We start from the raw sequence: 12,680 nt of genomic DNA on the forward strand, positions 1-12,680 counted from the left end.
AGAGAGCAGGGCAACCTTTGCCTGGAACCTAATGGTGGATGCCTGGTTGAAAAAAAAACATAATTTGTGTGCCTCCAGAGAAAAGACCCCCTTATCCAGTAGCTCCCTGCCTGAGACTTGGAAAAGGGTCTCTGAAGGGCTGTCACATGAAAGATGGAGCAAGCTTGTTTTCTCCTGCTCCAGAGGATAAGACCCAAACCAATGGATGCAAGTTACAAGAAAGGAGATTCCAACGAAACATCAGGAAGACGTTTCTTGACAGTACGAGCTGTTTGACAATGGAACCAATTCCCACGAGAGGTGGTGGACTCTCCTTCGCTGGAGATATTTAAGCGGAGGTTGGATGGCCACCTGGCACTTATGATCTAGTTGAGATTCCTGCATTGCAGGGGGTTGGACTAGGTGACCCTCGGGGTCCCTTCCAACTCTACAATTCTATGGTTCTATGTCAATCTTTACAACGTGCTCAACTGAATTTTTCCAGTATAATATTTTTATGCTGCTTGGGGTGGTTTTTGTCCACTTCTTCAGCTGGTTATGCGAGATGAGAACCAGAAAGAAAACCAGTTATGAACAAAAACAAAAACATACATACTCTCTGTGCCAGTCATATATTTGATGAATGTTGCCAAACACAATTTTGTCTTTCCCTTTCATGTCATCCGGAACACCATCTTCTTTCATGAGTGCCATGTAACCCTGGAGTAAATTAGTAAGAAAAATGAACATGAGTGCAGCTGTTCACTTTTTTATTACTTTTAACATTGCAAACTGCTGAGTATCATCTTGGGCCCTTTATCACCCCCCCCCAAATCCCCCTGCCAGCTGATGTGTTTTTAATAATATCTATCTATCTATCTATCTATCTATCTATCTATCTATCTATCTATCTAGGGGGGTGGCTGAAAGTACATATAGTGGTACCTTGTGTTATGTACCATCCCCCTTATGAATGCTGTGGGTCACACACTCCGCTAACCCGGAAGTAGATGCCCCTTGTTGTGAACATTGCCCCAGGATGTGAGCAGAAGTCGTGCTCCGGTGGCACAGCAGCAGCGAGAGGCACCATTAGAGAAAGCGTGTTTCATGTTACGAGCGGTTTCCTGTTACGAACGGACCTCCAGAATGGATTAAGTACGTAACACGAGGTACCACTGTATTCAGGATGAAGTCCTAATGGCATAACTAATATGCATTCATTGATTCTGAGTATGAACTCTTGTTTAAGAAATGCCTCGCAGGATAGGATCAACAGCCATCAGGGTTGGCCAGTGGTCCACAGACTATCTCTCTTCTGCTCACACCTGCCATAAGCCATGCTTTTATTTAGAACATAAAAAACACAAGAGACCCAATGGGAAGCCAAACATTTTTGCAACAGCGTAGTTGAAAATCCCTTTCCAACATGCTTCCACATTGTGGTCAAGTAAGTACTGAAGCTCGTAACAAATCCCGATTTACTCTTTTTCATATTATCAGTTTGTGTGCTTTATGTATAATGTTACATTGCTCCTTGTCTGGCTTGACACAACAACTCCCAGGACCAAGTCTGTGGGAAAAGCAGCTCAGAAAGGCAAAAGGATAATATCTATCTGAATCTTGACAGCAAATTCATGCTGGATCCAGATTTATGGGGACTTATTGTGCCTTACTGGGGGCCAGTTTGTGTGATACGTGTGCAAGTATTATTTTCTTTTTTTATAATAATTTTTTATTAGTTTTTAATTACAGTCCAATTATTATTGGCCTCATTATAACAATACCAATTTATAATGCAATTATTCACACCAATCATTCAAATACCAAATTTTATAATTATAATTTAGTTAAAGTGGCCTCCATGTGCTAGATTTTATTATTCTCTTTATTTCTGCATTCCAAAATCTCTGCATTCCAAAATCTGTGGAAGTATTATTTTCAGTAAATGGAAGTTAACTGTCAATTTTCACAATCAATTTCATTGTTTATTTGATTTAATTTTAACAACTGTCTGGACTCAGTGAGTACCCGAGAGTAACGGGTTAGTGGCAGCAGGGAAGCGAGCACAGTGGTGGCACAGGGATCAATAGACAGTCAGACGTCCGGGGACCCTGTGTGATCGCCACATACTCCCCACCCTCAAAGCTCAACAACTTCAGGCCATCTCCTCCCACTTTCTTAAAATGGAGTCCCCCAAAATAGGGGGCATCTTAAACACAGGGGTGTGTTATACACGGAAAAATACGGTAGTTGTGAACCAGAATGATACACGCGCAGAACCCACGGCTACCTCCACGAGTGTATTTGCACACATTCCAGCAACAGCTAACGATTCACTACACATACCATCCAGCTTATACAAACTGTTTTCTGTTTGGTCATGAACCTGTGTATATTATTGCGTAGGGGGATTTAATAGCCTGAAACAAGCCTTTGCAGGAGCAAGTAAATCTGCAAGTGTAAGGAATGCAAGCATACAAATTGTCTACTGTGCCATAAAGGGCGCCAAGAAGCCCTATATGTAGAGCAGCCCTGGTGTGGGCAACAATCTGCTCAGTTAGGTTGCACGAATGAACGCAATTTGGAACACAGAAGCTGGGGTACTCAATGCAATTTGTAACTCAGCCTAGTGAGCCCCGTGATCCCACACTGCTGATTCTTTCCAGATCATAAATTCAGGACAACAGAAGCAGCAACTCAAAGCAATCTAATTGAATCCATTTTTAAAGTACATCTATTGTACTTGTTTAATTTGCTGCCACGTTCAGAAGTCATTCCTAAATCTATTAAGAGGCCTGTTTATTAAAAGGTGTTCCAGCTGTCCGTTCTAAAACTGAAATACTGCCAGCCATTCCATTGCCTACATTCCTGCACAAGGACTGAACAGGCCCCTTCGCTGCAAATATATTACCAAGCTGGCCTTAAAGATTCAACAGCTTATTTTACAGAAGAGCCAAGAAACAGCAGGCGGTCCTGATCTCGTGCTGGAATGGAAACTAATTACAGCCAGGATTCAGAATTTACATTTTCAGCTGTCCATATGCAGTTAAGTTGGCAGCTTGTAAAAAGCGCCTTCTCAAAGATACTTTACATATGGAATTATTGCTAGCTCATCAATAACACTGGAAACTGTTGTCTAGTAATTACAAATCTTAACCTAGTTCATAACTAGCTAAAAACAGACTAATATAACAGGTGACAAAGTAGATTTCTCCAAGCATTGCTGGTAGCATCCTCCAAAGGTGTTTGGTGGAGAGGAATGGCGCTTTCCTCTTTACCCTTCTGAAGTTTGTGTTTCTGATCCGACTGTAAGCAGCACACTGATTTTAAAAAGACATACCTCTACTACGTAACCAAGATCTCTCACATAATCTCTCTCCGTCTCCACTAATTCCTGTAGAACATAGCTGCAAAGTTACGAAAAGTGAGAAGAATTAAGGGTCGCGTTTTGCGATATGAACAATTTCTATGCATGCAAATAATGTGACAACAGTAATAATAATAATAATATTTATTATTTATACCCCGCCCTCCCCAGCCAAGGCTGGGCTCAGTAGGGAATACTATGGTAAAATATGGTGTGACTAAGCAGCATGAGATTTTTTAAAAAATATATCTATTTATTTCAAGAATAGTTATATGAGTTATATGAGAAACTAATGTTTCTCATACTGAAATTTGAAGTGTGCATGCCAAGTGGATTTAATATAATCAAAATTCCACAAAGTGGCATCGTTAAAGGCCTAACTGGTTGTTGCAGCTACCATTAGTGTAAACTGAAGAGCCCCCCAAAGTAAACATTTTATGTTTCTGAGACTCTCAACTTTCCTACTAAGTTTTTAAAAGCATTACAAGCACAAGAATGGGGGCTAATGTGCTAGACAGGGGAAATTATTGCAATTCATCTGGCTTTCCGGCAAAATCCTCCAACAGTTGAAATAATCAAAGTCTTAACTCGCTGAACAAAAGAGGTAAAAACTAATGTCTACAATAACACAGATTTTACAACACAGAAGGCAAAGGACAGGTGCTCTTCTTAAGCATATAAGGGAAAGGGATTCGTGGGCTAGTCTTACTGTCGCCTTTTTAAAGAGCTGGACTTCCGCTCTTCCATCTCATCTATGGGTGAAGAGGAGGAGAGAAGTGAGTTGTCTGAAGGATTGAATGATGGGCTGCTGCTGTCTCCCTGGTCCACCATCAGTGAGCTTGGACGATCCTCCAGAGCCTAAGAGGAAAACGATAAACAAGTGAGATTGGGGCAACACCATCAGCACAATCTATTTCACATACACATGCTGTAAAAAAAGGTAAAGGTACCCCTGCCTGTACGGGCCAGTCGTGTCCGACTCTAGGGTTGTGCGCCCATCTCACTTAAGAGGCCGGGGGCCAGGGCTGTCCGGAGACATTTCCGGGTCACGTGGCCAGCGTGACGAAGCTGCTCTGGCGAGCCGGCACCAGCGCAGCGCACGGAAACGCCGTTTACATGCTGTACTTTTATCTATTTTAAGAACACGTTGATCATTTATTATTCTAACACCTTTGTCAACTGTGTACGGGTATTCACAACTCTCTCCTTCCCTGGTGGCGGCAAGATGTGTTGCAATGTGTGTGGCCATTTGCAGGCACCAGAGGTCCTTCTGCAGCCCTCCTTGCTGCACCCAGCAAGCAGTTTCCTTTCAGGTCCACACCAACACAGGCTAACTGTGCCTAAGTCCAGGGTTCCAGGAAGGGGCCTGATACCAGCAATCAAAGCTGAAGCCTGGATAAATGAAACAAGTTCCTTATCTTGTGAAGCTTACTACCACAATAAGTGGCGATGGCCGTTAGCTTAGGTGACTGTAATCTGGATTGGCTCTCAGAGCTAAATGAATCTTCATGTTCAGAAGTAGTGTACCACTGAATACCAAATACTTGGACACAAAACAACAGGGGAGACTTCTGGTCTGATTCCCCAGTATGGCTCTTAGAACCACATGTTTTGATAGGATTCCACCCTGCTCTAAACAGCGGTGGTAATAATAATAATAATAATAATAATAATAATAATAATAATAATATTTTTACCTCGCCCATCTGGCTGGGTTTCCCCAGCCACTCTGGGCAGCTTCCAACAAAATATTTAAAATACAATAAAACATCAGACATTAAAAACTTCCCTAAACAGGGCTGCCTTCAGATGTCTTCTAAAACTCAGATAGTTGTTTATTTCCTTGACATCTGACAGGAGGGCATTCCACAGGGCGGGTGCCACTACCAAGAAGGCCCTCTGCCTAGTTCCCTGTAACTTCTCTTCTCACAGTGAGGGAACCGCCAGAAGGCCCTCGGAGCTGGACCTCAGCTGGGGAATCCATAGCCGTCTGCATATTGTGGGAATCCTGCTCTCATCAGTCCCAGCTAATATGGTTGGGGATGATGAGAGTTGTGGTCCAACAACGTATTGAGGGCCTCTAGGGTTCCCCCAAAAGGAAGGAAAACATGCCATCAAACAAACCAGACTCACCATTTTACTCTTCACAAGCTCCTCTATTGCACTGACAAGTTCGGCTGCGCTGGGAGTCTCTGAGCTGGTAGGACGTACCAATAACCGGGAAGATGCCTGCACAATGGGGTGAAAAGCAGGAAAAGAGGCATCCCCAATATCAATTTGAGGCTATACACACTATCAATATTTGTCCCCGAGGCATCTTGCTAATGAACAAAATGCCTCTCTTTCCACTTCTTTTTTTTTAAAACCCCTCTATTTGACACAAGCACCAAAGGAAGTTTTAAATAAACTCTGGTATTGACAAACATTAATCTGCCTGTGTCCATTTAATGCTTTTATAATACCTGGATAGGAACTCATAATGCTCCGTTTGCAGCTGGATGACTGGGAATATTTTTTTGGATAGCCTTGATCTTTCTCTTTCTCTAGAACCTATCAAAGCTACTACGCAAAGCCAATGCCGGATGTACCGAATTATCTAAGGATCCTTTCCCACCCCTCCCAATTCAACTCACATTATAAAGCCGCAGGGAAAAGAACTGCAATGAATGAACGAAACAATAAATCAACCGTAGAGTAGGCTAAGACTACTAAACAAGGAGCCAATTGATGATTCTAAAAGGGAGCAGGGTCTTTTTGCTCACCATTCCTTGTGCCATCCATCTCCCCCAAAGGTAAGTGCAGAGTCTAGAAGATCTCTGTCCTCAAAAGCTACAAGATGCCAATTTATGGCTGCAACTGAGGATAAAAGGTGTTGACAGCAAAAGGATATTGGGAGGGTTGGTGGCCACTGAATTTGGCTTTCAGTAATTAGCAAACATGCAAGCCTGTTTGCAGATTACATGTACCATTAAGTAACTGGAAGCTAAACAAGGCATAATAATATGAACCTCACTTCATATTACAAGGACCAGCAGGGATGTACAGCATGCAAAACACAGGTTACGTTGTTCTTCACCACTGGACGGACATGTTAAACCAACAGGTACAATGCTTCAGAACACGGAACTCTGTTCAACCTCATCTATGGGAGCAGAAAGATTAGCTCCCATAATTTAAAGAATAGTAATAATAATATGCAAATTTCATGTGCTGTAGAGTTAGCTTCAATGAGACAGGGGACATTGGGAGCGGGGCAAATGCGAGAACACACAAGAAACTCTAAATGGAGAGGTAGGGAAACTGGGCCAAAGCAGAGACAGAACATAAATCAACATAATGCTAAAGGAAGAGTAAGAAGAAAAGAAAGAAAAGAAACAAAGGAAAACAAAAACAAAAAAAGATTAGTTATACAGTAATATAGCAGCTCTCTTAGCAATTCTATCCAAAACAAGAAGAAAACTCAGAAGCTACAATTTAAGCACAACTCATGATGATGTTTGGCACCGCCAAATGGAAAACTGAAGAATCTTTGAGATCCTGTGATGGAAGTGGTTGTTATTTAGGTACACCGAATTAAGTGCTAGTGGCTGGACAGGGATGTCACCTGAGCAAGTTTAAAGGGATAGGTTGAGGCAGCCATTGTTGTTGTCTCCTTCTTTTCTGCTCACTGTAACTGGGTAAACCTTGGATGTGTATCAGAATGGCAATTCTTTCACAATGACTGACTTGAAATACAAATCAGGAGATACCTTCTTTTTTTAAAAAAAAAGCAATTAACAGCTTGGTTGTGTAGCACCAAAACGTTGGAGAAGAATTAATTCCAACAGGAATGCCATCATAAAATGGGAGGTGCATACTTACTTGTGAATTGTCTTTTTAATGGCTACATATTAAAACAAAACATGCACTTCTTTGGTACATATGCCTTGCAGCCCACTACAGCTTGAGACTAGAGTATGCCCATTCCTGCCCAGATGAAATTTGCTATATATCACTATTATTATTATTATTATTATTATTATTATTATTATTATTATTATTTCCTTCAGGGATTCCCCCCCACATCAGCTTGGCTGCCAAGGCACCCTCACAAGTTCTAGAGAATTCTGGGAAATGTTCCTGAGTATACAAGGCCGTGCATAAGATACACTGGCGAAGCCTGTGGACCTCATCATAGCCGCATGAGAACGGAGATTTGACTTCCTCAGAACATGACCAAAACTGCTATGTAGCTACGCATGCATTACAGGGGAAGATCAGTACTGTACTTGCAAAGAAGCCTTTTTCCAGAGAGCTTGTTCACCATTACTGATCTTCTACTTGAGAAATTCCTACATGACGTTTCCAAGGAATCCAGAATTCCCTGGAACACAGCTTGAAACCATGGCCCTAAGGAGTTCAAACTAAGGAATGGTACAAACATTACAAAAGTAGGAAAAGGAGAAGCTCAAGCAACTTGAACGCTGTCACATGTTGAAGGTGGAGCTGAGATAATTGTTAATTTCGCCTGTTGCCTGACTGGAATCTGATGAGGAAAACCTTGATTCTAGGCCTAGTTGTGAAAACTGATCCAGAGATTGTGGGAATTATAAATAATCCTTGTGGTAGAGACATTCTTGGTTGCTTTAGTCCGAACAGCAAGGTTATGTTGAATTCCTAAGCATTGTAAGAAACTAGAAGATAAGAACCTGAGAACTGGACAGGTTACCACAGTTATACTATTATCTCAGACCTTGCAATAAAGCTGCAATAAGGAAATATGTGACTGCCAGACCTGCATGTTTTTGTTTTTGTTTCACCCTGTCAGGGTGAAAAATATTAAGGAAATAGGGGAAATGCTTTATGGTCAACCTATTGAACATGGAAAGAAAGAGAAAGATTCTCTGTAATCTTATCACCTTTTACTAGTTTTTCCCATATTTAGTATTATTTTTTCCAAATGGAACAGAGCAAAATATTTATAATGCAAAAGCTTTTTTGTACATAATAAAAGATTTCAAGTGTAATTACTGAGCCTAGGGAGAGGAAAACTCAGCCAAACCTAGTTGCTTGAATACGTCAACTAGAGCTTGCCACATTTTTGGGGTGGGGGGTGGGGGGGTTAAATCCAATCAGGATGAAATTACACAAGTTCCCTTTAAATCACTACGGGAGAAAATGGGGGGCGGGAATGGGATGTGATTCATTTGTGCTTCTGACGATTTAGCTAGGGACATAGCAATTCAAGGTGGGTTTATGGCACAACGAGAGTTCTTGGTTGTGAGGGTAACGAGGGGCAGTGAATAAATTGCACAGAGGCCGGCCTCTTACCCTAAGCTACTTTTCAATGAACTTTCTGTGTTTCTGGCTCCAGTGAGACAGAGAACAAGCCCGGACGACTGTTTAGCAGGCCTACGAAAGATGGCATTTCAGGTTAAAAGACTGGCGGAAGTGTGTTTAGGAGTGGGGGTATCAAGAGTCACAAAACAGTATCAGTGCTGGCGATCGAAGGGTTAACGATAAAGCCCACATTAGATTCTAGCCTCAGTTCAGATGGTTGCCCAGAACTTTAGACGAAGGAGGAGCGATTCCCTCAGCCCTCCTCTGTGCAATGATGTCAGCTATGAACTGGGTGCTTCACATCAACACCCAATCACACCAACACCCGGCATGCGAGACTTCTGTTGAGTGGGAACAAACCACACGTACGATTATGAGTCAGCATGAGTGTGGGTGTCAGTTTGGAGCACCCTGTTATATAACTGCGTGTGTAAATATGAGTGTGCACGCAGGTTTGGGCCACTCCCGCACCATAAAAAGGCCTGGGCAAGTGTTTTAACAGAATGGAAAAGCCATTTGGCACAATAAACAGCGATTAGAACTCTTAATATTGCCTTATACGTATGTCAACCATTTAAGTAGAGTCTACCCAACTAGGAAAGCAGATGAGTTTTTTTAAAAAAGTAAAGGAAGTTTTGAAATGCATTTCCAAACCCCATGCTGCTTTTTTTCTGCGTTTCTGTGACATGGATAGCCAATCACAAAGCTTACATGGTGTCCATCAAGCGTCATGCATGTATTTTTCTCACCATATTCTAAGAGAATGTGTGAGCAATGACTGGGCCAAGGTGTAAGCCCTATTTGCCCCGTAGCAAAACACAAGCATGCAACTGATTCTGGCATTTGTACTGGTGCACAGAGAAGTCCTGTGAGAAAAAAAAATCCCTTTAAAAAGTAGTTGACACTTGCACCCTCTAGCAGTGTCAAGTTTATATGACACACGGGACTCAGAATGGAGAAATGTGGAGGAATGGGTGGAAATTAACTTTTAATGGTTTGTCAAATTACTTTCCAGACCTTTAGGACTGTTGCTTCCCTCTTCACACTGCTATGTATGGCGAGACTGAGACAACGTCTCTGGCTCATGCATATTCTTCCCCAGTCCTCTCACAGCATACAGAACATGGCTCCAAAAAAGACAGAAGCTCCTGTGTTTCTAATACAGTGGTACCTCAGTTTTCGAACATCTCGGAAATTGAATGTTTCCGTTTTCGAACGCAGAAAACCCAGAAGTAACTGCTTTGGTTTTCGAACATTTTTTCGAAGTTGAACGTATTGAGCTTTCTGTAAGTAAATGCTTCCAAAAGTAAATTCTTCAGTTTTCGAACATTTCAGAAGTTAAACGGTCTTCCGGAACGGATTACGTTCGAAAACCGAGGTACCACTGTATTCCAGATCTCCTCTAACACTTCCTATTTTAAAACCACCAGACAATACAAATGGTGAGGAGAGCAAGGGTCTAGATGGAAGCACATGAACCTTAAAGACCTGTTCCAGACTTCCCCATGCACAGAGATGAGAAACAGAAGCAAAATCCTTCCCAAGGGTGACAAAATAATTTTAGGTGATTTACATTTAGCACGAGAGCTAGCATCTCAGCCAAAAGAAGCACGGCCTCCAATGCTATGGAAGTTCTTAGCAGCAGCTGTGACACGACATTCCTCAACTCACTGAATGGAGAAAGCTCTGGCCCAGGTAGGGCTCCTTCTGTTGGCTGGAGCCCTGTGATAGCATCTGGGTAGGGGCTCAAATGTTTAATGTGCAAAAGAATCAAACTTATTCTAAGGACAGGAGGAATTTGGGGTCTTCCTGTCCATCTTTAGGAACATTTCACTTTGGGTTCTACCATGCTTTTATACACTGTGGGAGTCAATTTTACTGAGCATGCAGGAAATTCCCACTGCTAGTCAGGATGTGGTTACCTTAACAATGATTAAGATCCTCAAGAAAACCACAAGGGTGTGGAAGGGGGGGTAGGAAACCCCCAAATGCTGAAAACATCTGCTTTGCCCAAAATGGTGGCTTGTTGCCAAGAAAACGTAGCCATAATCTCACATAAAAAAATACCCCGCCCCTCAAAAAAAGGAAGAGGAAAATATTAAAAAGCAAAGTCACTGGTTTTTCAAAAGTGCATTTGGAAAATAAGTATTTGGTGCAGAACTAAGTCCATGAGAAAACTATATACACAACAACAAAATCTGTATTTTCGAAAAGTTAGGTGTGAATCATAAATTTTTGTTTATGTCAGAAGGCAAAAAATTATGCCGAGTGGGTGTGTTTTTTAAAAATTCAAACGATAAGCCTGAAAGCAGCAGAACGTCGAGTGAAATGCAACATGTGAAGAATCAGGTTGCTTAGCAAAACTTTGCGCTGACAAAGCCTTCCAATTTGAGATGAACGAAGGACAAAGGCAGACAAACATCCAAAAAGATGGAAGGAACTTCAGCATGCCACAGTGATGGAGGGGCGAGATGCAGGAATGAGAACAGCTAGGCAGGATGATGTTCTGAAGGTCTAGGGAGGCACACCCAACCAACTCTTTCCCCAGGCCTTCAGAAGATCAATGACAATGTTCCTCTTCAGGGAGGCCTTTGAGAAACTGGAGTGAGGTTGCTCTACTCTGTGCTGTGGGTCTGGCTTGCTGTTTTATTGTTTTTAACTGTGTAGACTTCAAACTTTTGTGGCGCAGGGATTTTATTACCACTACCACCACCACACAGGCTTCTGGATATGAACCACCTACTACTCTCTTCCTGGTCTGTTCACAGGGAGCCCATACTGCTCTGCAAAATGTTCGGGTTTGACATGAGACACTGCACATCGAACAGCTTTGATTACCAAACACAAATCATTTCAGTCAAACCATTCTGCCACGGGATCTCCCTCCTTTCATTTATTTACCTTGTCATCCTGCGAATCTGGCTGGAGTAGACTGTGTTGCTGGATTGCCATTGGAGGGGGAAGTGGAACAGCATCAGCCCCTTCTTCACCTTCCTCCTCTCCACAACTCTGCATGCCTGACGAGGATGATTTGGAGAGCGTGCCACTGCTCAAACCCTCATTACGCCCTCTCTACAAATGCAACGTTAACAGTACTTAAGCATTTATATAGTGTTTCAGAATATGGAAAATACTTCATAGAGCCTCATCTTCTTACAGCAGTCTTACAATGTTTGAAGGTCAGAATTTCTGGTACACAGCCCAGTCTCTTACACTCTGTGAAAAACTGGTCTCATCTCCCTCTCTAATATGGCATGAAAATTATCAAACCCGAGAGCACTCTATAGACCCCATCACTATTCATATATCCTTTGGGAGAGTTCAGCTCATTTTAACCTTCTGGTGGAAGAAGACAAGCCTCCCCAAAATGTGCTTTTAAGAAACATGTCAATTGACAGTAAAACTTGTAAAGGCAGCAGTACTGATAACAAATGAGAATTTTAACTGGAAGCCCATCATACAAAATAGAATGGAAGTTCACTCTGTTACTGAATTTGGATTATGAAGAGGGGTTTGATGTCCTTAAAAGAACAACCCAATGTTGGTTCAAAATCGAGTGGGCTTGACTATGTCCTAGCTCAGACAAGCAAATAACCCACAGTTTATGTGTTATGGAAGAAGCCATGGCGAATCCTGGGCTCACACCCTCCTTCCCCTCCCTGGAGAATTTAAGCTTCCACTTTAAAACAAACCCACTGTATTTTCAAATTTTGATTATTTCATACTAGAGCAAACACCTGCTCCCTAGAATTCTTGACCTCAGCCTGGTTTATAGGAAGCCATTAAAACAGGTACCTTTTTTGGAATCGTGGGACACTGCGTTTTAATAATAATAATTTTTTTTTTTTATATCCCGCCCTCCCCAGCCGAAGCTGGGCTTAAGAAACAGATAACTTTGCTCAAGCTGGGAGCATGAGGGAAGGGGGCAAGGAGGGTGTTTGAGCACAAACCTTGACCCCAGTTTCACAGGTCTTGGGTCATCAAACTGGGATCAGTATGTCTGAATTGGGCCAGA

At 42.2% G+C, this 12,680-nt stretch overlaps 1 protein-coding gene across 8 annotated transcripts in view; it reads right to left on the reverse strand.

The window, feature by feature from the left end:
* TRIO (trio Rho guanine nucleotide exchange factor) overlaps positions 1–12,680 on the reverse strand; it is a 268,477-nt gene that overhangs the window by 30,117 nt on the left and 225,680 nt on the right. For 7 of the 8 annotated variants that reach the window (XM_081872947.1, XM_081872950.1, XM_081872949.1 and 4 more), the window contains exons 36-40: positions 11,567–11,737; positions 5,480–5,575; positions 4,056–4,204; positions 3,320–3,386; positions 596–699 (exon numbers count right to left, since the gene is read on the reverse strand). In XM_081872947.1, coding sequence (XP_081729073.1) covers positions 596–699; positions 3,320–3,386; positions 4,056–4,204; positions 5,480–5,575; positions 11,567–11,737 — 587 coding nt within the window. Of the gene's footprint in view, positions 1–595; positions 700–3,319; positions 3,387–4,055; positions 4,205–5,479; positions 5,576–5,607; positions 6,686–11,566; positions 11,738–12,680 lie in introns of those variants that run through there. The other variant, XM_081872954.1, reaches the window with a different exon arrangement.

This window comes from Podarcis erhardii (genome assembly GCF_964252035.2).
Source record: "Podarcis erhardii genome assembly, chromosome: 8".
Taxonomy (NCBI): Eukaryota; Metazoa; Chordata; class Lepidosauria; order Squamata; family Lacertidae; genus Podarcis; species Podarcis erhardii.